Here is an 11,868-nt window from a genome sequence, read left to right as displayed (position 1 = left end):
GACCATCTAGGCCATGCCATGGCTTCCTGTTATTGATGACGTCTACCTAGAAAATGGCTGCCTTCTTCAAATAAAGGGCCCCTAGGGTTTTACAACTGGATTCCTTATCTGTACCAGAGTTGCAGCATGTTTGTGGAAGAAACCAAGCCTTGTAGACCCTAGCTTGTCAATGGGTCCTATGGTCCCAAACCCATGGGAGCAAAAACAACAGAAACATAAGCTTGTTATTATGCTTGTAGGACCTCTAATCCTAATTCCTATTCAATCAGAAAAAAAGTACTATGCCACGTTCATTCTTCAATAATGGGGCTACTCAAATTTGATGTCAAAGGAGGCCACCCAATTTGTGGACGGAGATTTTCAATAATTTTATTGTTTGCGTGGTTAGCAAATGTTAGATAATTTGTATGAGATTCACACAAGTTTTTTTGGTTGGGCAGATGAGATCTATAAGGGCTCTTTTCTATTTGGTGTTTAAATTGCTAGTAATCGTGTTTCTTGCGTCCTATTAGGAGACACGTATCTCAATCCCAACGGGTTTAGTTCTAATTGGAACTGAATCCAAGCCAAATTTTAATAAATGATTATTAAAGATAATTTTTGAAGATGGTGATGGTGCAAACTCCAAACTCAATTGTTTCTGTTTTTTTTTTTTTTTTAAATCATCATATCCCAATAATTGTAACGAATAACGAATATTAGTTACATAAAGAAAATACTGGAGAGTAGTTAATGAACATTCTTCTATTATGTTTCCAGAATATTTATTTGAGGCAATGACATTTCTCCTAAGTCCTAAGCTTTAAATTTTCATTGTTTAATTTGGTTATGATCATATGCAACACTTAAATCATCGATCCTACAATAATAGTACACTTTTTTAAAGATATATAGTACTACACTTAATCACACAATAATGGTTTCTAACACCCAAACAGGGCATGCATATATAAATTTTGAAAAATGCTAGATATTATATATCTTTATTAATTCTTATTAAATAATAATAATAAAAAAAATCAATAGTTGATTTAGAATATCACGTCAATATTGGAAAGAATTTTCAATCATTTAATTTATTAAATTGATATGTGTCCTTATTTTTATGTATTTTAAAAAATGCTGATGCATGTAGTTTTTCACATATTCTAACTATATATGTCAATTAAAATCTTTTTTTTTTTAATCTAATTTAATATTAAAAAAATTAAAAAAAAAAAAAAAAAAACTTTTGTCTGTGTGGCTGATGACAATGGGATTGTCTTTGTAATGTGAGGGACCCAAGAGGCAGAAATGACACCGTGGAGACAGGCTAGGAGAACATGGTGACGTGGCAATGCAGGAGATTGTAGGAACTGTAACTTTTATAAAGTGGGGATTGTAGGGTTTGTAGGGATGGTGGGGTCCGAGGAAAGGGAAGTTAGAGAAGGCTTTAAGACACACCCATCTGGCCATCTATCCATATTCATGTGCATTCATTAATCAATGCGGGTGAAATACCCTCTAAAGCAAAGCAAACCCCAAAAGGAAAAGCATGATTCTTGTGGCTTACGAGAGAAGAGTCCCTTTCTCCCCCCCAATAAATATGCTCTCACCATTTTACTAATTCATCCCTCTTCATTTCTTTATTCACTACCCTATCCACCTAACCTTTATTAGTAATATTACCCACTTGATTGGGTTACTTAGGACCAAAAAGTAAATGTGAGAAAATTTTTATAAAGTTAATCTATTCGAATATGTCTCAAACAACCCCCTTTTTTTTTTAAGGGATTTTTTCATGAGTAATGCTAGGCACCATCTTTTTATCCTCTTAAAATCTTATTAAAACTAATATGACTTTTAAAATCATAATTGGATTAAAATTCAAGTATTATTTATCTAAAATTTAATGGTGATTTTAAAAGCCACATCAGCTTTAAAAAGATTTTAAGAGGATAAAAAGATGTACCTAGCATTTACTCTTCTCTCATATTTACTTTATGAATTGTCATCACTCGAAATCCGAATCCTTGTAATGATAGACATCAATTCTAGATCAACAAATATCCAATGGAGATGAAAATGCTGCATTATAATCAGCAAATCCTTAATTACCCTTTAACATTCATTCCCCTCACCAAGTATCTCAAACTTTATAGCCCTTTAAGAAGCTGCACTCAAAAAATCACATGGCTAGTTAATAGGTTGAGGTCTCTCGTTTCGTTAATGAATTCATTCCGAGAAATTGATCTACAAACTAGGAACAACCACGCACTACCATCCATAAAACTAAGAAACAGCTTTGAATCTATCAATCTTTATTGCGTCAGAACTCAATAATTTTTTCTCATGTATAGTTAGGGCTGTTAAGTGAGCGAAGCGTCTCGCGAGCAAGCTCGGGCTCGGCTCGCATAAGCTCGGCTCGTGCTCGACTCGAATATTAAATGAAGCACTTCATGAACGCAAATCATAGCTCGAATATTAAACGAAGCAAGCTCGGCTCGACTCGACTAAGCTCGTGAACAGCTCGTATAAGCTCGAGTATATATATATATAAACTAAGTAATACATAATTAATTATAAATCTCATAATTATTAAAACCTTAAAATTGCATTTATATTTAAGCGTTAGAGAATGGAAAATTCTAGACCCTTCGTGATCAAAGAGAGAGAGAGCAATCATTAAAAAGACCTTGATTCAATTAGAGCATATCCAAACGAAAGGAAGAAGAATCAAGAAGAAACTATTGACGGAGATTGCGAAAGACATAAACTATTGAAGAATCAAACAGACCCAAACACTATCACTACCTATCTGGTGAGTGAGAGTGAGAGAGTGGGAAATGAGAGTTTAAGTGAAAGATTCGTTGTGACTGTTGAGGCGGATTGAGAGAGAAACGTTAAAAAAATATTTTTTTGTAGGGGGTGTTGTCCCAATGCAGTTTGAATGCAACATGTTAACTTGTCCCACATTGTTAAGAAAACATCAATCTCCAAGTTTGCTTATCTATAAAAGGATGCATATCCTCTCTCTTTGAAACCAAATGCCTTGCTGTATTGACTCAGGCTTCATACTCAACTAGTCAGGCTAAGCAAATGCTCATATGCAAACTAACTTCTTAAGCCGTTTAAGAGTACTTGAAGTTAAAAAAAAATTTAAAAACAAAAACATTAAATATAAGAGCCAGCTCGCGAGCTGGCTCGGCTCGACTTATTATTAACTCGAGCTCGATTTTTTTGGCTCGCCCTTAAGCTCGACTCGAGCTCGAGTTCGAGTAAAATTTAAACAAGCCAAGCCTGAACAAGGGAAGCTCGCTCAAGCTCGGCTCGTTTACACCCCTATGTATAGTCAAATTAAAGAAAAATGCTATCGTTCCTCCTAGTGTTATAATATTCTCCTTCTCTTACGTGAATATTTATATATAAAAAACTTTCCCCACTAGTTCTCAATTTTAGACCATAGCCATTCCAATGGATATTTAATATTCCACCTAATTCCAATCAATGCAATCCAGCAAAATAATAGAGAAACTTAACTAACAAAATTGACAACATGGTTTGAGAATCCACCAAAAATAATACTGATCACCAACAGATAATAATTACAGATGCCAAGATAGTACCAGAAAATTGAATCATTCAATTATGGCACCCCCTAAATTATGGAAAATCTGAAAATAGTGAGAGGGGCACTGTGGATGATCCAATTTTTTTTGAGAATTTCAACCACCCCAATCTCTGTGATGGGTAAAATCAATGATCACGATAAACATTAATGAGTGAGAGTAACTGATAAAATCTAGAGAGTCAATGCCTCCAAGGGTAAATCAGTAATTTCACTCTTTACCCGAAATAAATAACCCTCTACAGCTCTACTGCTTACTTTACGGGCAAATTTGCTGGCGTCTTATCTCGTTTCTCTCCGGTGGTTGAACCCGAGGACCCGTGATGACTTACCGGCAGCACCCCGTCACAATCATGCACTCACTGCCTGCATCCGGTCACATATTTTCACCCCCACTTAATTACCTTTTTTAAATTTTCGGTTTTAGAACTTGCAATTTTTAAATTTTTATACATTTATTTTAAAAATAAAAACCGCAAATCCTTGCCTTTAATTTGGAAACACCAGATTTTTATACATTTTTAATTTACAAGTTTTCAAAAATGCACTCTCAAATCATAAATTTTATTCAATTTGATTTAAAATTTTATTTTTTCATCAGCGTAATTGTAGTGTCAAACCGAACATATTCTTAGGGTGCTGTTTAAGATTACGATTTCACAAAATAATCTATAATTTTAAAAGATACTACAAAATATAAAAATTACTTAATTTAAAATAGAAAAAAATCTGCTATTTTTATAAGTAGTCAAGAAGATACATTTGAAAAGGCACAAATTTAAACCAAAATCACGCCTTTACTATTTTAAAAAATAGCGATTTTAAATGCAATTATTAAAATTACAATCTTATATATATATATTATCAATCAATTGTTTGATAGGAGTTTAAAAAAACAGTATTGTTTAATGTAATATAGGCAACATAGGCTGTGAGTGTGAGAGAATCTACGGTGTGGTGCCAGCTATGAAGTTGAAGGATCAAAGCTTTGTGTGAGGGTCAAAGCTGGCAAATTTTTCTTTTAAAGCTTTGTTTGTTTCCATCACCACCTTCCCTTATTTACACAAGAAAATCTTTTAAATCCCACATTCATTCTCTCCCCCTCCATCTCTCTCTCTCTCTCTCTCTCTCTCAGCCTGTTCCCATTTTCCCTCTCTTTCTCAGACTTTGTTAGAGCAGAGGAAAATGTATTTCGGTTGACACACACACACGGAGAGAGAGAGAGTGGGATTGGTTCTTCTTCTCTGCAAGAGCAACAATGGCTTCTACTTCTCCATGCCTGTCTGGTAGTGAAAAGAAGCACTGGTGGCTTACCAACAGAAAGGTAAACATTCAAATTCATTCACACATTCTCTGATCTCTTTCAAAATACAGCATTAACCCATTTTTCTGGGTTATATTTCATCATCATTGCGTCAATCTGAATGATATTTTTTCATATACAAGCTAAAGCTCTAAACAATTGAGAAATGTGGTTTCATTCATATGTGCAGATGGTGGAGAAATACATTAAAGATGCTCGCAATCTCATGGCGACCCAAGAACAGAGCGAGGTCGCTTCGGCGCTGAGCCTCGTCGACGCGGCTCTAGCGCTCTCGCCGCGGATGGAGCACGCCTTGGAGCTCAGAGCCAGGGCTCTGCTAAATCTAAGGCGGTTCAAGGACGTGGCTGATATGCTCCAAGACTACATTCCGAGCCTGAAAATGGCGAACGACGACTCCGGTTCTCTGTCATCTGAGAGCTCGTCTCAGCCGCTCTCGAGGGAGCGAGTCAAGCTTCTCGGCTCCGGCAACTCGTCCTCTGAGTCGCCGAGTCGAGATCCTAGTTTTAAGTGCTTCTCTGTCTCGGACTTGAAGAAGAGAGTCATGGCAGGTCTCTGTAAAAACTGCGACAAGGAAGGGCAGTGGAGGTAAATTTTTTTTGGGTCGTGTTAATTTATTGTTCTGTTCCATTGATCTCGAAATTGCAAATTGTCCTTTTTTTTTTTACCTGTTAATTATTACTGCATTTTAGTTCTTCTTTTTATGAATTTGTTTAGTATTATTGAGGCGTGTTCAATTGGTTTGAGTAAATGCACAGCTGCTCATTATGAACTTTCAAGCTTTTGACCCATGAATGATTCATTTTTTTAATGAAATTCTACGACAATATCTTAAAAAAATGATTATATTTTCATTAAATAATATGGTGAGTGATGAGACATGCCGGATTAAAAAATAAATTTACCTGACAGTACTGAGAATAGAGGAAAGTAGATCTTAAAAAATGTACTACTTTCTTTGAATTTTTCTCTAATGGTTTGTGTAAAATCAGGTACATGATTCTTGGACAAGCTTGTTGCCATCTGGGGCTAATGGAGGACGCCATGGCTCTACTCCAGACCGGCAAGCGCCTAGCCACAGCCGCATTCCGCCGCCAGAGCGTTTGCTGGTCGGAAGACAGCTTCTCCATCTCCGCCACCACAGGCACCAGCGCCACCACACCCACCAGTCCACCACGCAATGACCCAACAGACTCGGAGACTGTAAACCAGCTTCTCGCCCACATTAAGCTTCTTCTACGCCGGAAGACCGCCGCGCTGGCGGCCCTTGACGCCGGCCTATACTCCGAGGCCATCCGCCACTTCACCAAGATCGTTGACGGTCGCCGTGGGGCCCCACAAGGGTTCCTCGCCGAGTGCTACATGCACAGAGCCTCTGCGTACCGCTCCGCCGGTCGAATAGCAGAGTCTATAGCTGATTGCAATAGGACTCTGGCTTTGGACCCAACTTGCATTCAAGCTCTTGACACGAGAGCGTCTCTTCTTGAGACAATCCGGTGCTTGCCGGACTGTTTGCATGATTTAGAGCATTTGAAGCTTTTGTACAACTCGATTCTCCGGGATCGGAAGCTTCCCGGGCCGGCATGGAAGCGACACAATGTCCGATACAGAGAGATTCCCGGGAAGCTCTGTGCGCTCACGACCAAGATTCAACAACTGAAGCAAAGAGTCGCTTCTGGGGAGACCGGGAATGTGGATTACTACGGTTTAATTGGATTAAGACGTGGGTGTTCGAGGTCTGAGCTTGAGAGAGGGCATTTGTTGCTCTGCTTGAAGCACAAGCCCGATAAAGCCAACAGCTTTATCGATCGGTGTGAGCTTGCTGATGATCGCGATCTTGATTCGGTGAAAGAACGAGCAAAGATGTCAGCGCTGTTGCTCTACAGATTGCTCCAAAAGGGTTACTCGAGCGTCATGTCTACGATCATGGACGAAGAAGCGGCTGAGAAACAGAGGAAGAAGGCCACAACTGCATTACAAGCAGCAGCACAAGCAAAGCCAATCCAGCAAACCCAAGAACCCAATCCGGAAACCGAAATGAATTCCTCTTCCAAGAATTCATCCTCTTCTTCTTCTTCAAACTCGTCGGTTTTCCAAGGGGTGTTTTGCCGGGATCTTGCTGTGGTCGGGAATTTGCTTTCCCAAGCTGCGTTTAACCGTCAAATTCCACTCAAATATGAGGCGTTGAGCTGCTGATCGCATTGGTTGGGGGTAGAAAATTCAAATTTTACTTATGAGATGTTACCGGCAGGGGAATCTCTGGTCCATTTTTCTCTATTTGTACAAAATTAGGACTGCCGGAAAATTTTGTCACCCTTTTTCTTATTTATTTTCCTTTTATCTACGACTCTGCTTTTTATGTACAGAATTTCAGTACCGAATTTTCTACTTTTGGTGTTATGCAGCTTAAAATTTTCATTCTAAATTTTCTTTTTCTCTCCCTACTTTTGCATAATTTGTGTTTGGGGATAGTATTAATATATCCGTCAACAAATTTATATGAAGTTTACCTGTTCAGACAAGCCAAAGGAACACAAACTGTCCATAGTTTGCTTGCTTGGAGCATCAAAATTTGCAGTAAATCTTATCTCTGTAGTAGTATTAATGGCACTGGGAAGATTGGGTGGTAGGACGCTGATGTTGTAATTGCAGTTTCTAATGAGAGAGGGAGTTTTGAAAGTGAAAGGAAAGGAAGAGAAAGGTGGGGTTGGTTGGCTTCTTTCTCATGTCCTATGTGGCTGCATTTAATTTTCATCTGGGTAGTTTTATCCATGGGACTGACATAATTGACATTCCAATAGACTTCATTTTGTTTTCTACTCTTTCCCACCAGATTGGTGAGGAAAAGTCATGGTGAAAGAATAGCCCCATAAGCATGGGTTATGGGGGCACCCTAAGCCTCTGCCTCATCTTCTGGTGGGTTTTGTGTCTTTGAGTGCATTTGGATATGGGACGTGGCAGGGTGCCAATGGTCCAAGCTGCTCCAACAGGACAAAGTGTGAAGAATCCCCCCCACAGAAGGAAAAGGAGTTGTCAGGTTTTTTCTTTTTTTTTTTTCCCCAGGTCTGGCTGATATACGAACAAGAGAAAGGTCTAATTTTTACACTCAATACAAGAATGCATATGGGGTTTTTAGAAAGGAGATGTCAAATCCTTCTCAACTTTATCATCATTGGTGCTTTGGGGTGTTGATTCCCTGCTACTCTGTTTGCCATCATTGCTGGTTTTTGTACCAAATGTGGATTAAAGTTTTTGTAAAGATCATTCCCATTATAAATGGGTCATCAAATTTATTCCTTATTTTAGTTTTAAAAATTATATATTTTTCCATTTTAATCTTCTTCTTTTTCACTTTTTCAAAGCACTTATTTTTTGAAAAGAGAATATTATATTTTTTTTAATGCCTTTTTTTTTTTTTTTTTTTTTTCAATTATTGTGAGTAAACAGAACCCAACAAAATCTATCATCATCTTGTTGATCCAAATATAGTTCATTATAGTCCTATTTTAACCATATTGAATTACCCAAAATAACATTTTGATTATTTTATTAATTGGTTGAGAATGCTCTTACACCGCTACCTGTATGCTAATAATTTTGATCGAGTCAGGATTAATGGGTTGTTATGGGTTAAGCATTAGGTTCGTTTAGTTAAGTATTAATAAACAATTCAAAACACAAAGATAAATTTTAGTTTATATATATAATAAAAAAACACTCTTAAAAACTTTATCAAAAGTCTGATCGGTTGAGAATAAATGAGGTTTTGTAGCCTATGAAAAGGTAGCATCATTATGTTACTGTTCCAGGTTGTCACTTTGCTTGGAGAAGAGGACTGTTTCCACAAAATGTTGACTATTTTTAGCTCAATTTTCAAGTGTATTATTGGCTGGTTTTGCGTTGGTCATGAAAGCTATGATCCCTTTGGTAACCTACAAAGTCAAACATATTCCCCAAGATCTGCTTTATAATTAGCATTTTTTATCTCATTAATTAGTGTTGATTATAAAATTAAAAATTCCCCAAATGTAGAATATCAACACACAAAATAGCATGCTTTGAGAACCAAGCCAAATTCTTAGAAAATTTAATATGTTCTAAGCATTTTCTTGCGGGATTTAAGACATTTCTCCAACGTGATCATTATTATTATTATTATTATTATTATTATTATATTAATGATTATAAATAAAGGCCCCCCTAATCGTACAATTGACTCAAATGGTAGTAGTGTTTTCTTGAGTCCTACAAATATTTACTTTTTCTTTCATTGCAAGTGATTTTAGCCCTTCATTTCTGACGAATTGGACACTTATGCTTCCACGCTACTCAATGATTATATATGTTTGCTTTTGGTTTTTCTTGCCCTAGACTCCTTTGAGCCATTCAAATTACTACAAATTCTTCTCATTCAAGAGAAAAAATATATTGAGCCTAAGAGCCTTTGGCCTTGTTATAATATGAGATGCCCAATTATCTATAAGCATTGAACTTTGTTGTAAATGATTTCCACTTTGTTCGAGCTTGCAAAAAAGATAATTGGCTTGAGATAGAGTCATATGTTGCCCCCATTTCCAAGTGGTGTGACCTTCTTTTTAGGAGGTTAAATAATTATTATATATACATAATTTTTTTATTTTTTATTTTTCGAAAATGGGTTAGAGAAATTTTTTCTAAACGGACATATGCTAAAAACAGGGGCGGAATCAAGAATTTTGAGGGTTTGAGGCTAAAAATACATGTGAAAATCATATATTCTGAGGACCGATATTTTTCTAACACTATTAAACCAACATCTACCTAAAACATGGGTGAAACCAAGAATTCTGAGGGGCTGAAGCTAAAAAAAGAACATAAATTTTATTCAAATCAATTTGAAATAAATTTTTTCTAACATACTTTAATAAAATGTCAAGTGTTCTTTAACATGTGAGCTACACATGTTTTCTTTTACATTTTTAACAGTTATTTCTTATCATTTTACTAACCTATGAACTCAAATATGTCAGAAGACCCTTAACATTTATTAAAGTGAGTTTAAGAAAATTTATGTCCGCTAAAAAAATCATATATTTTGAAGACAAATATTAATTTAATACATTGAATTGATATATGGATGAAAATGAGATGCAATATACACTCCATGTTGTCATAATGACAGCCCACTATTCTACTATATATGCCCATTATATGTGTCTAACTGCTCACTTTTCACTATAAAATTTTGTCAAACTTTCGATTTTCTGTTGAATTTTATGAACACTTCCATCACACGAAAGCAGCACAAGCTACAAGTATATTATTATTATTGTATTTTTAGCTGCGCATGACTATGCATGCACACCTAGAGATTATAATTAAAGAATTGGAGAATAAAAACAAATATTTATCTAGACTTAGAATATTGGTGAAAGTCATTGGTGGGAGAAGTTATAAACATGCTTGGCTGTATTAGAGTTCATCAGTCAATAATAATAAAATTATTATGTCTTTTAAACATGTAAAAAACACATCTTTTAACAGTATTATAGTGAAAAAATAGAAGCCAAAACGGGCAAGCACTCCCGCCCCCCAAAAGCGGACTCCGAACAACCGTCGTGTTGTTGACAACACGTTTAAAGATGAGACGAATGTCTTCTCTAAGTCTTATGAGAGCGAACGAACCGAAATTAACTGAGATTCCGACCCGATAATCTTTCCAACCCAAATAGGAAAAGTCTGTCTATTTTCAATTGCAACTCTGACAAATTATTACTTTCCGGTTGGGTTTTTTTTTTTATTTTTTTCTGTTTAATATTTTTATTAGGTTAATGCAAAGGAATGCAGTATTTAATAAATAAATTAAGCTGTTCACTTTTTAAAGCATATTTTATTTTCTTGCGGCGAAAGAAAAGGTGTTGTTCACGAGGACACCAATTTTTTTGTTCTACTTTATTCTGTGGTCACTGGTCAGAGGGGGGTTTGCCTTGGAGCATCTCTCCAAGCCCTTTCATGGGTTTACACTGTGTAATTATTCCCGCTACACAATGACCGTAATACCCATGTTTTGGAAGTTTATTAAGCATCCAAAGTGGAAAATGTGAGGACATAGTAGTAAATTGAAAATAACACGTGATGTTTGAATGTTGGGAACATCGGAAAGAGGGGGAAGTCGTGGCCAGATATGATGATGTCAGTGAGAGCATGTGCATCTTCTTCCTCAATGCTCACACACTCTGAATCAATGGAAAAAAAAAAAAAAAAAAAAGTCTTTTTAGAGGGTGTTGTTCTAATGGTGTCCATCAAAATTCTGACAATTATTTGTTGTTTTTTTGAGGCATCATGGAAGAGTACAAAGAATATAAGTGTTTTTAGAGTTGTTGGGACTCAAATTGGAGCCTATTTAAACTCGTTTGTTGAGATCTGAGTCTCTTTTTCCTTTACAGCCTATTTCTTAATATTTAACTCAAAATTATAGTTCACACAAATATAATTGAGCGGGGTAACGGGTTTAATCAAATGAGTCGAATTATCATACGATTCAAATTCAACGTAAATTTAATACGAAATTAGAGAGTTACAGTTAATAAGTTTAATCTATTTAATCAAATGGGTCGAATTAAATTTGACTTATATGATTGATATATCAATGTTAGTAGATAAATTATGGAGTCAGAGTCTTTGATGAGGTGTAAATGGTTCAGAAATTCTGTACAAGAGATAAAAAGCATACAATTTGTAGATATGACAATGTAACACACCGAAGGGAAGAGTGGTCTTGTGCTGTTTAGAAATTATGAGAAGGATCTAGAAATAACAAAGGGATTTTTCTTGTCTTTTTTCCCCTTCCAGCTGGTACTAGAAAAAGGTAGTGGTTGGACTTTCGAGCTTCTAAAATATTTAGCAGGCTCAAGATTATGGGGGAGTACAGACAGGATTAAGGTGAAGGAACAATGTGTAC

The 11,868-nt window shown here is 36.2% G+C and overlaps 1 protein-coding gene across 1 annotated transcript; it reads left to right on the top strand.

Annotated features, from left to right (window-relative positions):
* The first annotated feature begins 4,666 nt into the window (after positions 1-4,666).
* LOC132170438 (uncharacterized) lies at positions 4,667-7,353 on the top strand. The gene is made up of 3 exons (XM_059581424.2): positions 4,667-4,931; positions 5,101-5,516; positions 5,921-7,353. The coding sequence occupies exons 1-3, from the start codon at positions 4,866-4,868 to the stop codon at positions 7,122-7,124; spliced, it is 1,686 nt and encodes a 561-aa protein (XP_059437407.2). The 5' UTR covers positions 4,667-4,865; the 3' UTR covers positions 7,125-7,353.
* Positions 7,354-11,868: the final 4,515 nt, after the last annotated feature.

The sequence above is a fragment of the Corylus avellana genome, chromosome 1 (genome assembly GCF_965113065.1).
Source record: "Corylus avellana chromosome 1, dhCorAvel1.hap1.2, whole genome shotgun sequence".
In the NCBI taxonomy this organism is placed as follows: Eukaryota; Viridiplantae; Streptophyta; class Magnoliopsida; order Fagales; family Betulaceae; genus Corylus; species Corylus avellana.
The sequence above is the reverse complement of the archived record's forward strand: the minus strand, read 5'-3'. Positions and strand labels throughout refer to the sequence as shown.

What these genes read in the sequence shown, in the direction of transcription:
- LOC132170438 (XM_059581424.2), top strand. Translation starts at nt 4,866, where the DNA reads ATGGCTTCTACTTCTCCATGCCTGTCTGGTAGTGAAAAGAAGCACTGG. An exon ending in GGTGGCTTACCAACAGAAAG is followed by an intron (nt 4,932 to 5,100) that starts GTAAACATTCAA and finishes TCATATGTGCAG; the next exon opens with ATGGTGGAGAAATACATTAA. An exon ending in GACAAGGAAGGGCAGTGGAG is followed by an intron (nt 5,517 to 5,920) that starts GTAAATTTTTTT and finishes GTGTAAAATCAG; the next exon opens with GTACATGATTCTTGGACAAG.